Source organism: Candoia aspera, chromosome 1 (assembly GCF_035149785.1).
Source record: "Candoia aspera isolate rCanAsp1 chromosome 1, rCanAsp1.hap2, whole genome shotgun sequence".
NCBI lineage: Eukaryota > Metazoa > Chordata > Lepidosauria > Squamata > Boidae > Candoia > Candoia aspera.
In genome coordinates this window covers 189,484,746-189,498,588 of record NC_086153.1, presented here as the reverse complement: position 1 = coordinate 189,498,588, position 13,843 = coordinate 189,484,746, and the positions used below count along the sequence as shown (strand labels likewise).

General features: G+C 36.8%; 1 protein-coding gene across 1 annotated transcript in view; it reads right to left on the bottom strand.

Annotated features, from left to right (window-relative positions):
* The window catches only part of LOC134507471 (dual 3',5'-cyclic-AMP and -GMP phosphodiesterase 11A), a 104,046-nt gene that overhangs the window by 26,221 nt on the left and 63,982 nt on the right, over positions 1-13,843 (bottom strand). Inside the window, exons 11-13 of the mRNA XM_063318131.1 lie at positions 10,661-10,770; positions 4,886-4,976; positions 1,991-2,091 (exon numbers count right to left, since the gene is read on the bottom strand). Of these exons, the coding sequence (XP_063174201.1) occupies positions 1,991-2,091; positions 4,886-4,976; positions 10,661-10,770 (302 nt within the window). The remainder of the gene's footprint in view (positions 1-1,990; positions 2,092-4,885; positions 4,977-10,660; positions 10,771-13,843) is intronic.

The following is a 13,843-nucleotide window of genomic DNA, read 5'->3' as shown; positions in this document are numbered from 1 at the left end:
TATCAGATTTTATATTTGTGTCATCACTTTTGTGCCAAATTTCAACTAAACAAATGGAAAAATTAAAGGAAGAGATAAACATGGCAATCTCAGGAGGTGGGCTGAGGCTGGATGGGTCTCTAATTGCTATATATTGAGGGTAAGGGACAGTCCTATGGATCAGACCTCTAGTCGGATGTCCCATTTCCAACAGACACCAGTCAGATCCCCTGTAAATCCAAAGGAGAAATGAAGCCAATGCAATTCCCCTGCTATTGCTTGAGAGCAACTGCTGCCACATGGTTTCTGAATGTTCCATGTATGTGCATGCCAGAAGATACTTTTGCTGTGATAATCACCCGAAGGTTCAGGATGGCTACCTCTTCACTGCTTTCCTGGAGGAAAAGTCTTCTACGCAAGTATGCACATGTCCAGAAGACCTCAGAAGGGCCTTGAAATAGCTGCACTGAGATTTCAAGAAGGAAGCACTTCACTCATCAAATGATTTGCACAGGCTAATGCGCATTACCCGACAGCTCCCACATAGGGAGGAATGAATCTGCAGTGCTTTCTATAATAGCTATATTGTTCAAGCACAACTTCATTCTGCACTGCCAGAAAATAGCTGTCTTTAGTGCCAGTTTCATACAGACAAACTGTCCTTTCATGTGGAGCCCAAATGTGCAGCAGCATGCATGTGTGTCGAACAACAAAAGCAGCATCATGTTGTCTCATAATGCATACCTTTTGGAGATGCATTATGATGTCACACACATGTTCAAAAAGGGTAGAGCTTACACCACAATGACAAGACACTGCTTTTGATGAAAATGTTTTGATGAAAGCTTCAGATCCTGCTGACTCCTCTTTGCATGCACACGAACAGAAATGTCCTTGCTGAGGTGTTGTTCAGGATCAGTTCTTTACTGCCTTCCAATGCATCAGGATGCAAAACTTGTGAACTGTGGAACACACCTAATGCCCCCAAAATCTTTCTCTGCAGCTCCCAGAACCTTCCCCCAAGATGCATTAAATTAAAATGAATTAAAGCAGTGTTTTCAACTGTCATGCACTAAACTGATTTTTAATATTTTTACTTCATGCTTATTATTACTCTGTCTTCAGAAATAATAAACAGAAGTAATAAACAGACCAACAATTTCCCTATTGCTTGTCAGAGCACTTGGTTATGTTTTCTAGGTATGGGAGAACCCTTGCTTCTTCATGAGTGCAGCATTCACTTTCAGACCCATGGTTTTCTATTTCTGTGAGTACCAGCAACCTGCTTTCCCATAACTACAGCAGCTCCACTAATGCCTTATAAAATTAGAAGATAGAGTGACTTCATTATTCAACTGCCTGTTTTAATATAAAACGTAACATTGAGGAATAATCCGCGCATTCGGGGAAAAAAGCTGTCCTACTTCAGAACAGATACTACAAAATTGGAGGCCACTAATATTTAGTGTTTTTTAAAAAAAAAAAAAACACTAGCAAAACATAACGGAGAAACAAAATAATATTCTATAAAGGCTAATTTTCCATCAGTAGAATTAACTTTATAAATTAGATATGGTGCCCCTTATTTTTTAAAAAGCAAAATAGCCATGTATGACATAGCTATTTATTAATTAGATTTATATCCTACTTTTCATTCAGGAGCTCAAGGTAATGTACATAATGCTCCCTTCTCCTATTTTTCCCCAAAACAAAGGCTGTGAGGTAGAGTTGGACTGAGAGAGAGAACGACTGCCTTAAAGTCCCCCAGTTCCTGTGGCTGAGGATGGACCAAACCTGGGTTTCACTGTTCTTACTTGCACTGGCTCTCATATGTAGAATATGTCTGTAAAGGATGCCATTGCTGTGTTAGGATAAATAATTAAAATGGTAAGTAATTACTAACTTCTAGCATTGTATACCCTGTGTCCTAGCTGGTATTTCAGGACCGTTGTTGAGCACTGCAGCTCTTTCAGAATTTCATTTGTCAAAATGAGAAAATGCCAATACCTACTCAAAATAGAGAGTGAGGTCTGTTGCCAGTATTGACTTCTTCAGAAGCTGCATAAGATCACCATAATCCTTGGAGGACAAATTAGCAAAGATGTTGTGACCCTATAATGAAAGAGATAGCAAAGCTGAATAGCTCAGAATCAACAGAAGGTTTTTCCAATAAGTCAGCATTGTATGTCATCATTGCAGCAAATCTTTTTTTTTTTTTTTTACAATTCCTATTAAAATCGTAACAAAAATATCAGCTGCTATAATTAAGATGTAATGCTGGATTTTTCTGCTGGACTGATATTATGGGCTAGTAAATAAAATATTGTACATATATATTTTTTTGCATATAAATTGATGAACAACCTTTGGAAATATCTTGGGGAAACTTTAGCTTTTTCTTTAAAGCTAAAGTTTTATGTTGGTTGTTTTTGGTTTTTATTTGTTTATTTATTATGGTGTTTTTATCTGTTGTTAGCTGCCCAGAATTGCTATGGCGTGATGGGTGTCCATATAAATCTAACAAACAAGCAACACATTTATCTGCACAGGGAGATAGGGTTCAGATTGCTATTAGGCTGTCCCCTCAATCCTAAACATATATCTATGCTCACAAATCCTGGTTTCAGTAAAAGTTGTTTTGATGTAAATATGCCAAGGATGCTATAACTTCTTTGAAGCTGAGTCCACTTTAGATGTTCTCCTGGAATGTTTGCCGTCTAAAATATGTGGAGGAATGAAATTACACTGTGCACGCTTGCCCTGCATCCAAACTTTCCTGGGTTCAGCAGGAGTGATTAAGTGATTGTACTGTCTGTAGTCACTTGAATGCAAATAAAACTTCCTGCACAATCAGGGACCTGATTCACTTTAATGCAAGTATAACTCTCACTCAGGCATCCATGCTCAACACAGTGGGGTCTGGGACTGCGGGAGTCAAGCAGCTATGTACTGAGATAGTTTGCCCCCTTTGTTGGATATAATTACAGCTATACCAGAACAATTTCTGGTGAAGTATCCAAGGCTATTGTGTCAGATACTCTAATACATAAAGAGATTTACTCATGAATGGTATCTTCAGCTTGCATTCTCTTGAAAAAGGATGTAAAACAGGAGTGAGCAGATTTTAGGCCTGCAGTATCTACTTACTTTTCATTAGAGCCCTGAAGGCCACTAAATTGTTTTAGTTCAAGATTATAAGGAGCAGACATATAATTGAGGAGCAACATGCCCTTTGCACACTTATGGTCATGAAACTGTTTCCTGTAACAGAATTCAAATTTACAGTTCTTTCATATATAAATCAATTCCTGCCTCTGCAAGTTTTACTGATTTCAGCAGCCTAATTCAAGGGGGTACATTTGCTGATATACTGAAAATCTGATATACTGACTATCTACAAGAAGATCCTTATTTAATCAATTCAATGATTTGCACCCATTCAAAAGTCATGGCAACCTTTGACATAAAGCATAAAAAAACTTGAAATCGAGGCACATATTGCCTTCCCCCAGCTATCCTAAGGGAATCACCTATTTGAATAGAAAGAACAGCAAATTTAATTGAGAGTATTACTCTTATTTTTTAAAAAATTATTTTTTGACCCATGGGTGTTCTTCTCTGTAAGTTCTGGGATAAGTTGTAGACAATGGCAAATTATCTAGGCTCCATCTAACAATGTGCTAACAGAGTCCTACTCATGTGGTAGGACTTCCACTTTTTCCTCCCCCATCTCCCTATACCTTCCATTACTGTAATAAACTTTCTCCCCTGTCATCCCTCTCTACCCAGAGAAATCCAACTCATTCTGGAAAAGGAATCTATGCTAATGCAAATATTTTTTTATAGTAGTTACCTAACTATGAGTTACATCAAGATCTAAATTCAAGAAACAGACATTCTTTGTCCAGAACTCATTAAACATGCTAATACAGAATTCTAGGTATGCATTCAAGTAACAGTGGAAAACTTCCAACCTCATAAATGCTAAACATTAGGCTTCTATACTGATGCCTTTTTGTTTTTGAACTACAGCAGCCCAACCCATGAACTTCTTTTCATCTGAAAGATGAATGCAGTAGAGGAATTTAATTTCAGACCCGACAGTTACTGTAATTAGGCCAGAGGCAATGCCAGCCTACATCTGGGGGAAATTTATTTATTATATATATAATATAATAAATATTATTATATTATAAATATTTAGATATTTATAATAATAAATATATTAAGGCTCAGGAAGAGAGCCTTGTCTGCCATGGCCCCCACCCTGTGGAACACTCTTCCCCCAGAGGTGAGGCAGGCCCCCCACTCTCCCAGCCTTCTGGAAAGGGGTGAAGACCTGGACCTGCCATCTTGCTTGGGTCAGGAAGGGAAGTAGTCATTCCTGGGGGTGGTTAGCACCTTGAAGATGCCCCCATGAATTACATGAATTTAATTAAGAACTTTTTAACATCCCCATCTTGGATTTTATATTTATATTGAAGAATACTGTTTTTATTGTATTTCAACCTGTATTTATTTTAGTTTTATTGTAAACCTCCCAGAGTCACTCTCGAGTGAGATGGGAGGTGACAAAATTTGAAATATACACACACACACACACACATATATATACCCAATATAAAATATATTTCCAAGAACATTACAGCTTTAATAGTAACGGGAAGAAAACCAAAACCTTTTTAACCACATCCCAAACTCTTTTGCTTTTTTGAAGTATTTTACTTTGGGAGTAAATATTACATAAGTCATATCACAAAACTCAAGTGATGTATATGGAATTCAGAGTCTATTTTCTAAGTCCTGGCAGAGAAAATAACTTGCTAGATAGTTTATACCATAACAAAGTTGCTTTAGATAGTTATTTTTACAAAAGAAGAGACTGGGTAATCCACTGTCTTTGTACCTCACTCTGAAGAATCATTACTGCATGGTTGAAATGGTGATGCTCCAGAGTAGCAGAAGTTCCATAGAGTTGAGCTAAAGCAGACCCAATCCTGAAAAAATGCAACATATGGCATTGGTTCTTTCAGCATATGCATCTGAGATGATGAGAGAAATGCTATCCAAATTTTTCTGTTTTGTAGAAAAGAACAGCCCATTAACTCTCCCAAACTCACTACTGTCCAGCTACACCACCATCCCAGAATGAGAAAGGGGAAGAGGAAAAGGGAAGAGCAGAAACAGGGATATGTATTCAGATCACAGATCCATCCCACACACAAGCACAGTAAGAGAGGTGATTCTGGATGGTCTTTTCTACCAGTGCATATTCATGACCTGACGTCTTTCAGTCACTGGGACGCAGGTAATGGTTTCTCCTGTGCTGGACTCTGAAGTGAACTGGCGAAGTGCTATGTTTCTTTTATCTCTATTTGAAGAAGGAGAAAGGCCCCCAAACAGAACTGTCGAAGGTTTCTGCCACAGTTCAAATTTAGGTATGGGTAATTCTGTTTGTCATGACAGAGTCTGCACATTCACCATAGGAGGGAGGAGAGGCCTGACAGAAAGATACCTTTTGATGTATTTTTGGATGGTAGAGCTGCCATTAACTATATAATTAATAATAACTCATTATTATTGACTTGTATAAACCCATGTTTTATGCTTTGTGCTTCTGAAAAAGATAAATCTCTTTTTCAGTGTTCTTTATTCTTTGTGGAAACCAGATTAATACTGCTTGCCAAGTAATCCCAACACATAAAACCAACCTTAGGCAAGGCAAAACAACTATTGTTAATAGCTTCCACTTCTGATAAATCAACAACTAAGCAGAAAGCACACAGCAGCTGAGAAGGAGTGGATTGTTTTTAAAATATGGACATTTTATTATATAATCTATAATCTATTAAGAAAGCAGAATAGAAGTTATAGAAGGAAAATATAATCTAGTCACATGTTTGAGATAAGTTACTTCTGGGTATGCAAGCTTCATTTTAAAAAATGGGACATATTCCTGACTATATATGCATATACGTGCTGTTAATTCTTCAGCTCAAGTTTTATGTACTTTCAAAACAAATTCCTATTTAATATCTGCATAGCTGTGTAACTATATATCTCTGCAAACATATATTGTAGTATAACATTTAAAATTCTAAATTTAATTCTTAAAGTATGAATTATAATTACAAAACTAATAACTGTTATAAGGTGGAACATACCAGGATTACACTGTCACAAGAGATGAACATATATCACTGTTTCACTACCAGAAAACACCTAAAGTGACAGATGAGGCTTGGTGTTATTGGTGTGTGTGTGTGTGTGTGTGTGTGTACACGCACACGTATGTATATGTAGTTGAAGAAATTAGTTTAAGAGATTCTGCCTGGAATGAAAAGATGTCTCCTAGGAGATTATATTGCGAAGCTACACCACACTGACATTTAATCATCTTGGGGCAGCTGTAATGGGAAAAAGAGGAGAAAATTACTAAGAACATTGCCCCCCAGAGGAAACAGCAGTGAAGTGGATTAACATGCTGTGATGCTGTTTTCAATCACACTCCTCTTAATCTTTCATTGTGCCGAACTCCTCCCTACCCCAGTTAGGAAGGAAAGGGGAAAGGTGACGCTTAGGTTTACAGTCTGTCCAACCTGTGTGCCTACAAATCACAACATCTGTCAGGATCGTAACAGCTGTAACAGCTGTTACCATCATACTTAACACACTATGTCATGGTGCCTTTCGGTTATTTCTTTAACATTACAAAAAGACCATGTTCTCACTGCAGAAAGTCACAGAACAGCAAACAAGTGGCAGGTATAGACTGATGGTTTACCAGTAAATACTGCTTTTTGTAAAAAACAAAATAATAATAATTAGACAAGCTAAACCATAATTTTTAGATTAAATGGTTTGAATTTTGATTAATATATAATTTATTTTATCAGATACTACAGTTTTAAAAACATGTTTAGTCCCAAATCTCATATAATTTTGGTGTGCACCTGACTTCTCAGATTTGAACCTAAAGTCTTGCTGTACATGGACATTTTGGCCTTCTTGCCAACATCTAAAGTGTTAAAATTTACTGTTCCTGCAAGAGTTCACTCATTTTTAAATTTTGTTTTATTTGACACAAGCACCATCGTTCAAGATTGTACAAACGCATCCACTGCCTGAAAAATCTCAAAACACCTGCTTTACTTACATGCTTGGTACAAATTCAAACAGGAACAGAGAGGCTTCTCAGGAGACATCCACTGTTAAGCCCCATAAAAACCTGCATTTTACTACGGAGTTAATGCAGCAGCTTGCCAAGGCTAGCTCAGCTAGAATGCTTCCATCTTCTACTCACAGCCAGAACTGATCTTGAGTAAGCCTAGTCCACTTCATAATTTGGTATTACAGAGAAGTAACCAAGTGGAATATTAGTCCAAGATAGGCGTGGACAAGAAAATCTATTTGAATGTAATCTATTTTACAATCAACAGTCAAAAACTTGTTTCTTCCAATTTCCACAAAATCTACATTGTGTATATCATTCTTGTTAATATACAGCTATAAACATTTTTTCCTAATACATGCATTTTGCTTTTTTTTTTTTTTTAGCCTAGAACTCATTTGATAATTTTGGAGCTCTGTGCAAGTGAAATGATAATTATGTTCTGATCCAACAGTTATGCCAATTCAGTTAAAATTGCAGGCCAAATACACATTCTTCAAGACAGGTTTGCATATTAGCATTACATTCCCTCTCTTTTCAATTAACCACTGAAAGTATTAATGGTCCTCAAAAGCCCTTGGCTTTGCACTGCCTTGGTAACAGTTCCACCATTTAATCAGATTTAGTCACTGCAGAAAAACACAGTAAAAGTCCCACAGAATAGAAACAGATAAAAAGAAGACCATAACAGAGTCTTGGGCTTCAGAGTTATCTATCTTTTCTGCTTCCTCTTGCATTGGAGTATTTTTTTATCAAATGGCCTCTTTCAAATTCCCTTACTATGATAGACCATTTCTTTCAAAGGATGCAACACAGAATTCTATTTTGGTGTCTGCCATACAGAGCTGCTATAGATTGTGCAGGAAAAAAGATCCAGTACCATTAGCACCCACACCTTACAAAATAGAAAGGAAGAAAAGATGGGGGGTGGGGCGGGGCAGCAGCATGGTGTTTTTTATTCTGATTTGTCCTCACAACATTTTTAGAAGTTAACACAACTTGCTGTTGCAAAAAAAAAGAAAGAAAGAAAGAAAGAAAGAAAGAAAAAGAAGCAGTGGCAACACAGCTACGGCTTGAGTCCAGGACCACAAGGCATCACTTTGAGAAAGGGCATGTTTTCATTCACAGCACAGCTTTGCAGAGAGCACAGCACATTTCTTTCAGATTAAAAGGCTCCAGTTGCCAGTAAAACGGCTGGCCTCTTTTGCAGTGGTCAGGGCCTATAATGGTGAGCTGTCAGATGCAGGAGCAAACTCACTTGTTCTGCCACCCAAGTCAATCCATCACCAATGCTTAGTTTGCCCAATGGCAGGGCCATCCCTATTGCTATTCCAGCATCACAGATGGCAACCACCTTTGCCCTACTAAAGCTGATGTGCATAAATGTAAAGACATGAATATAATCCTTCATTTCCACCAAAAAATCCTGAATAAAGCTGCAGTACAGCAAACACCATCATACTACACTGGATATTAAAATACTTTCCAAAATGAGGATATGGTCAGGTTCCCCCATTTCTCACCAAGTTCTGAGTAGTAAGGAATTTTTTTATTTTGCATTCAGTGTTGGTGGTACAATGATAATACACAATTGTATTAAAGATTCATTTTTCCATAATGCCTTGAATTGTGCTAAGAGTGCAGACCTAATTGGTTTTTCTGAAATCTATTGCCTAGCAACTGGATAGGCCAAGAAAGTGTGTGTGTGTGTGTGTGTGTGTGTGTTTTAATCGGCGCTTTCTGTATCAAAAACACTCTGCATGCCATAATATGACTCTTGAAACTGAGTCCTTAATCCACAGAATTATATTAGCAGAAATACTCTCTAACTGGAAACAGAATTTCTCATTTGGAGTACTGTATATGATTTTCTAGGCATACCATGTCTATACTGCAAAACTCCAGAGAACCACTAGATGGCTGAGAAATTATAGAGAAAATAAGCTCAGATAAAGTGTGTCTCCAATTTTGTCTTGTTGATGTCTTAATTGCCTTAATGGGATCAATTACCATGAAATGTGACTCAGTTTTATCCAAAATAAGTAATATCTGTATCAGGAAACCCAAGACATTGTGTTGGCATAACACCACACTAGGAATAAAATAACTGAAGCATTAACAGAATACTTCAGTTTATAACTGATGTATAAACAAAAGAGATAAAGTTAGAATCTCCTATGAAGGAAATTCAGCCTCCCAGAAGCAAATGCAGATGTCCTTTTACAAAGTACATTTTACAATGTACGTTCATCTATTTACGTGTTTTATGTTGACACAAATCAAACTACTTCATTTTTCCTTCCCAACTGGCAAAAAATGTTATTACCTGTACAAAGCCTAATCCAGAAGCAGAAATATCCTTTTTCTCAGATGGGGTCTCCCACAATAGTAAAGTTGAAATATATTCTGTGTATATTCTGAAACTGCTAAAGATGATGGCCATCTGACCTCAATAACTATCCTGTACTCTCACTGTAAAGGCTTTGGTCCATTTGGTCCAAAATCCCAGAGCATCAAGTTCTTTGGCTAATGGGACAAGCTAATCCAGAAAAATGGAGAATAAATGGTCATCTGACAGAGACTATTGTGAAGAAACTGTCAATGTTTAGCTCTGAGTAGAGTCAAGGTACAAAATTACTTTATGTATAAGCTCTTCCTTTCATATAGGCAATAATAAGCTGTAACTAGCCCCCTGCAACGCCCATCTCATTATCTTACAAGCCAATTGCCCTATATGCTGGGTATAGGACTGATGTTTATTAGGATAAAGATTAGAGGAGTGGAATGGGTAAAGAATGTATATTACATATTTAGTAGTAGTTATGGTATTCTTATTTTATTGCTTGAGCCAATGCGATAAAATTTCATTTTAACGTACACTTTGGTGTATAGTGAAATGACAATAAAAGTTTATCTTATCTTATCTAATGGGTAGTTGGGAGAGGTTGCCTATTTTGAAGTGGAGCAGTGGGTGAGTGATTATAATCCAACTCATCAACCAGTTAGAGTTGATTGTGTCGTAAAAACCCAGAAACTGTCACAAAAAGTTGTCTGTATCATACACAAACCATGAATTAGCCATTTTCTTGCATTCTGTGGGACTCTGCCTGTCTTAACAAAACACCATTTACACAAGTGGAGTTTTGTGTAATACTTTCTTCTGTTTTGAAGGCACATGCTTGTATTTACTTAATACTAGCTGAAAATTCATGGAATAAAGGGCCACATTTTTTATCCTTTGCCATAAGCAGTTATGTCAATAAAGGTACAATTTCAACCAAAGGCACACTCCAATTCTGCCTAATTCTAATGTTAGATAGATGGATATTCATATGTGGCAGGCTAAGTCATGATACAAAAACAACTTAAAGGGAAATTAAGTTTTCCTTTTAAGAAATGCAGAGAAATACAATTCTATTACATATACCTTGAAACCAATGCTTTCTCTAACTTCTAAAATATTACTTTTCAAAACAAACAAAACAAACAAATAAGACTGGAAAAACTTACTTGGCTTGAAAGGCATTGTTTGTTCCTCTGTGATCAAGGTCATGGCATAAACATCCAACAATCAAAGCTAAAATTTCTATTTCTGTCAGAATCTCCTGAAATCCTGCTGTCTGAAAACAGAAAAAAATATTGGCAATGTCAATAAATGCAGTCACTTTTAAGCTTTTGTTAGAAATCAGATAAATGGATGTTGGAGGAAGGACTGAGACCTACTAGCAGTTATGCTTGATGCATGAAAGTCAGGATAAGGTAGTGGTTAAGGTGCGGGATGAGAACTGAGATCATCTTAAGCCACAGAAGCTCACTGGAAGACTTGGGTCATTCTCTCTCAGCCAAACCTACCTCACAGAGTTGCTGTTGGGGGGAAAATGGGAGGTGGGAATGCCGTGTACACCCCCTAAACTCCTAAAGGAAAAGCAGGATGTAAACACCTAAGAGTTGTTCATAATTCTAATGCCCTCCATCTGTAGTGAAGCAAAACCCTCTAGCTTTAATTATATCAGCTAGAACTAGCTCATATGTGCAAAAAAATTCACTGTTGCAATATTGCCAAATGGTAATGTTATAAATGCCTTAATTCTATTGATACCCTATTTTGATGATGATTTAACAAGGAAGCTAGTTGGCCAAGCTGGGCTGTAGCAATTGGTTTCACATCAGTGAATCATTGAACAGGATGTTTTTCAACTGGTAGGGTGTCCAATAAAAACAACAGTAAAGGGATTCTGATCACAGAGCATCATCTACAGTATATCATCCTTCTCTACGTAGATGCACTTCAGGTATGCATGAATAAATCTCATCCCTAGTCAGAATTCAGCTGGGGTGGGGGCATGACAGAAAGGAGCTTTTTATATACAGTAGAAGCTTTAGCTTGCCTTGTAAGATAATCGTTCTCAGTTTTCCATACTTTTTTACTCATTTAACACACTATTTCTTTTCAGTAGTACTGAATAATGGCACTATGCCACATTGGTTAAGTTTTGGGGGTTTCCAGAAAAATAGAGATTAGAAAATTAAAGGCTTGAGTATGGAAGCTAAAAGGAGAAATATACCAGCTCAAAGGCCCCTAGATAGGAAATTTAATGGATTACTTAACCTACCAATCAAAGTTAGTTTAAAGCTAACCAAAGGAACCTATGTGCCATCCTTTCTCTTTGATGAAAAATATATCTAAAATGTAGTAAGAACATCAAAAGAGCCATGCTTGATCAGATCAAAAACCCATCTAGCCCATTCTGTCGCCACATTGGCCAACCAGATATCCATGGGAGTCAGCAAGCAGGACATGAGCACAACAGTTTTTTTCCATTCATGCTCCCATAGAGCAAACTGAGAAACACAAATATGGAGAGGCATGGACTGGGTTCACACTTTGCATTATTCTATTAAATGATCTGCTTGGTTTTGGCTTAAAGCACTGCATGAACTCAATGATTATGGTTCTTAAATCATGGTTTACACCTTAGCATATTGAGCAAACCCAGCCATTTTGCCTCAGATACAGGAGGTAATATCTAGCTATCAAGACTAGGATCCTTTTAGAGAGACCCAAATTGATGGGTATCATTCCATTTTATGATAGTAAATTCCACAAGTTAGTTATTGCCATTGTAAAGAAATACTTCCTCTCGTATGTCCTGGATTTCCCATCATTTAATTCCACTGACTGCCTCCAGTTTTAGGATTGTAAGAGGGAAAAAAAAACATTAGTATCCATTTTCTTCATATCATTCACTCATTCATATATACATTCATATATATTCAGATAGATCGATAGATAACCACACAAAAAACCTCAAAGGGTGCAAATGATAAAAACATCACACCATCATGGCCCATGCTTTTCTCCTTTTGTACATGTGTTCTGACATCATATACACATAAAACAATGAACTTGCATTGTAATGACACAATCAAAACTTTTATCTTGTTGATGAAAGCAGTTGTTCCTGTGGATGCTTCTGCTCCAGGTACTTGATCAGCTAACTTATCCTTTTCTGCATCTTTTCAAGTTTATGATAACCTGATGACCACAACCATACACACTGTTTTGACAGGGCTGCATTTCAGCTTTGTACAAAGGGATTATGCTGTTGACAATTTGATTCCTCTCCTAGTGATTCACCACTATGGAATTTTCTTTTTTTCACAACAGCTGCACACTGGGTCAATGTTAAATGAGTAAGTGTTGTTGACTTAGCTTGCTGAGGTGGCACAACAGCTTAGGAAAGGTTGCCATGCCAGCATAATGCAAGACAGCATTACTATATAAAGAAACATGTTCAAGCCCAATAACATCCTTCTCACTGTCATATGATTTGTGTGCAATAAAACGTGCAATGAAGTAGGCTAGTATCAAGTATGAGTGATAATTCCAAAGGCATCATTTCCAGTGCAAATTCAGAATGAGCACCGAAAGACCTCTGGTTTGTAAAATAAAAGACTAGAGAAAGACTTATGCCACCCTTACTTTCAAAATGTAAGCCTGGAAAGGATTATGCACAGCACAATGTAATAGCGTAAGAGATTTTTTTTTTTTTGCTGAAGAATAAATTATCTCAACTCACTAGAGCCAGAGTCTAAACATAATTATAAAGGTCATTCTTTATGTGAGGAAATGAATTACATTCTACCTGGTCTACTTTTATGTGTTTTGTTATTAGTACTCTAAATTTAATCATTTCTTCTATATATCAGTTGTGAATATGAAGAAAAAAAGTTGAAAAGAAATATAGTTGATAAAAGAGTGGATCTAATCTTGAGGTCGATCCTACAATCAAATTTCTGTACTCACAGGAGTAGTCTCATTATAATCAATGAGAGCAGTCATGTGAGTTAAAATGATGGATGTGTAAGTTGCACTACTAAGTCTATAGCTCTCAAAGGCCAAGCCATACAGGGTAACAGTATAAATCATTAAGCATATAAAAAACTGCAAGCCTGGGAAGTTATTTTAAAAATTTAAAGCTGTATTAATGGCATGACCTACAGATGGGGTTAAAAAAAAAGAAATGAAGCTTAGGCTAAGTATGCTTTTGAAAATCATATGTACTTCTTCAAGGATTACAAAACAACATACTGTAGTGTTTTTTAAGTGCCAGAAAAATGTGATTAGTGACAATAATTCCACTGAAAATAGGCCATAAAGATATCTAGACTGGACCCACAGATCTATTTAAC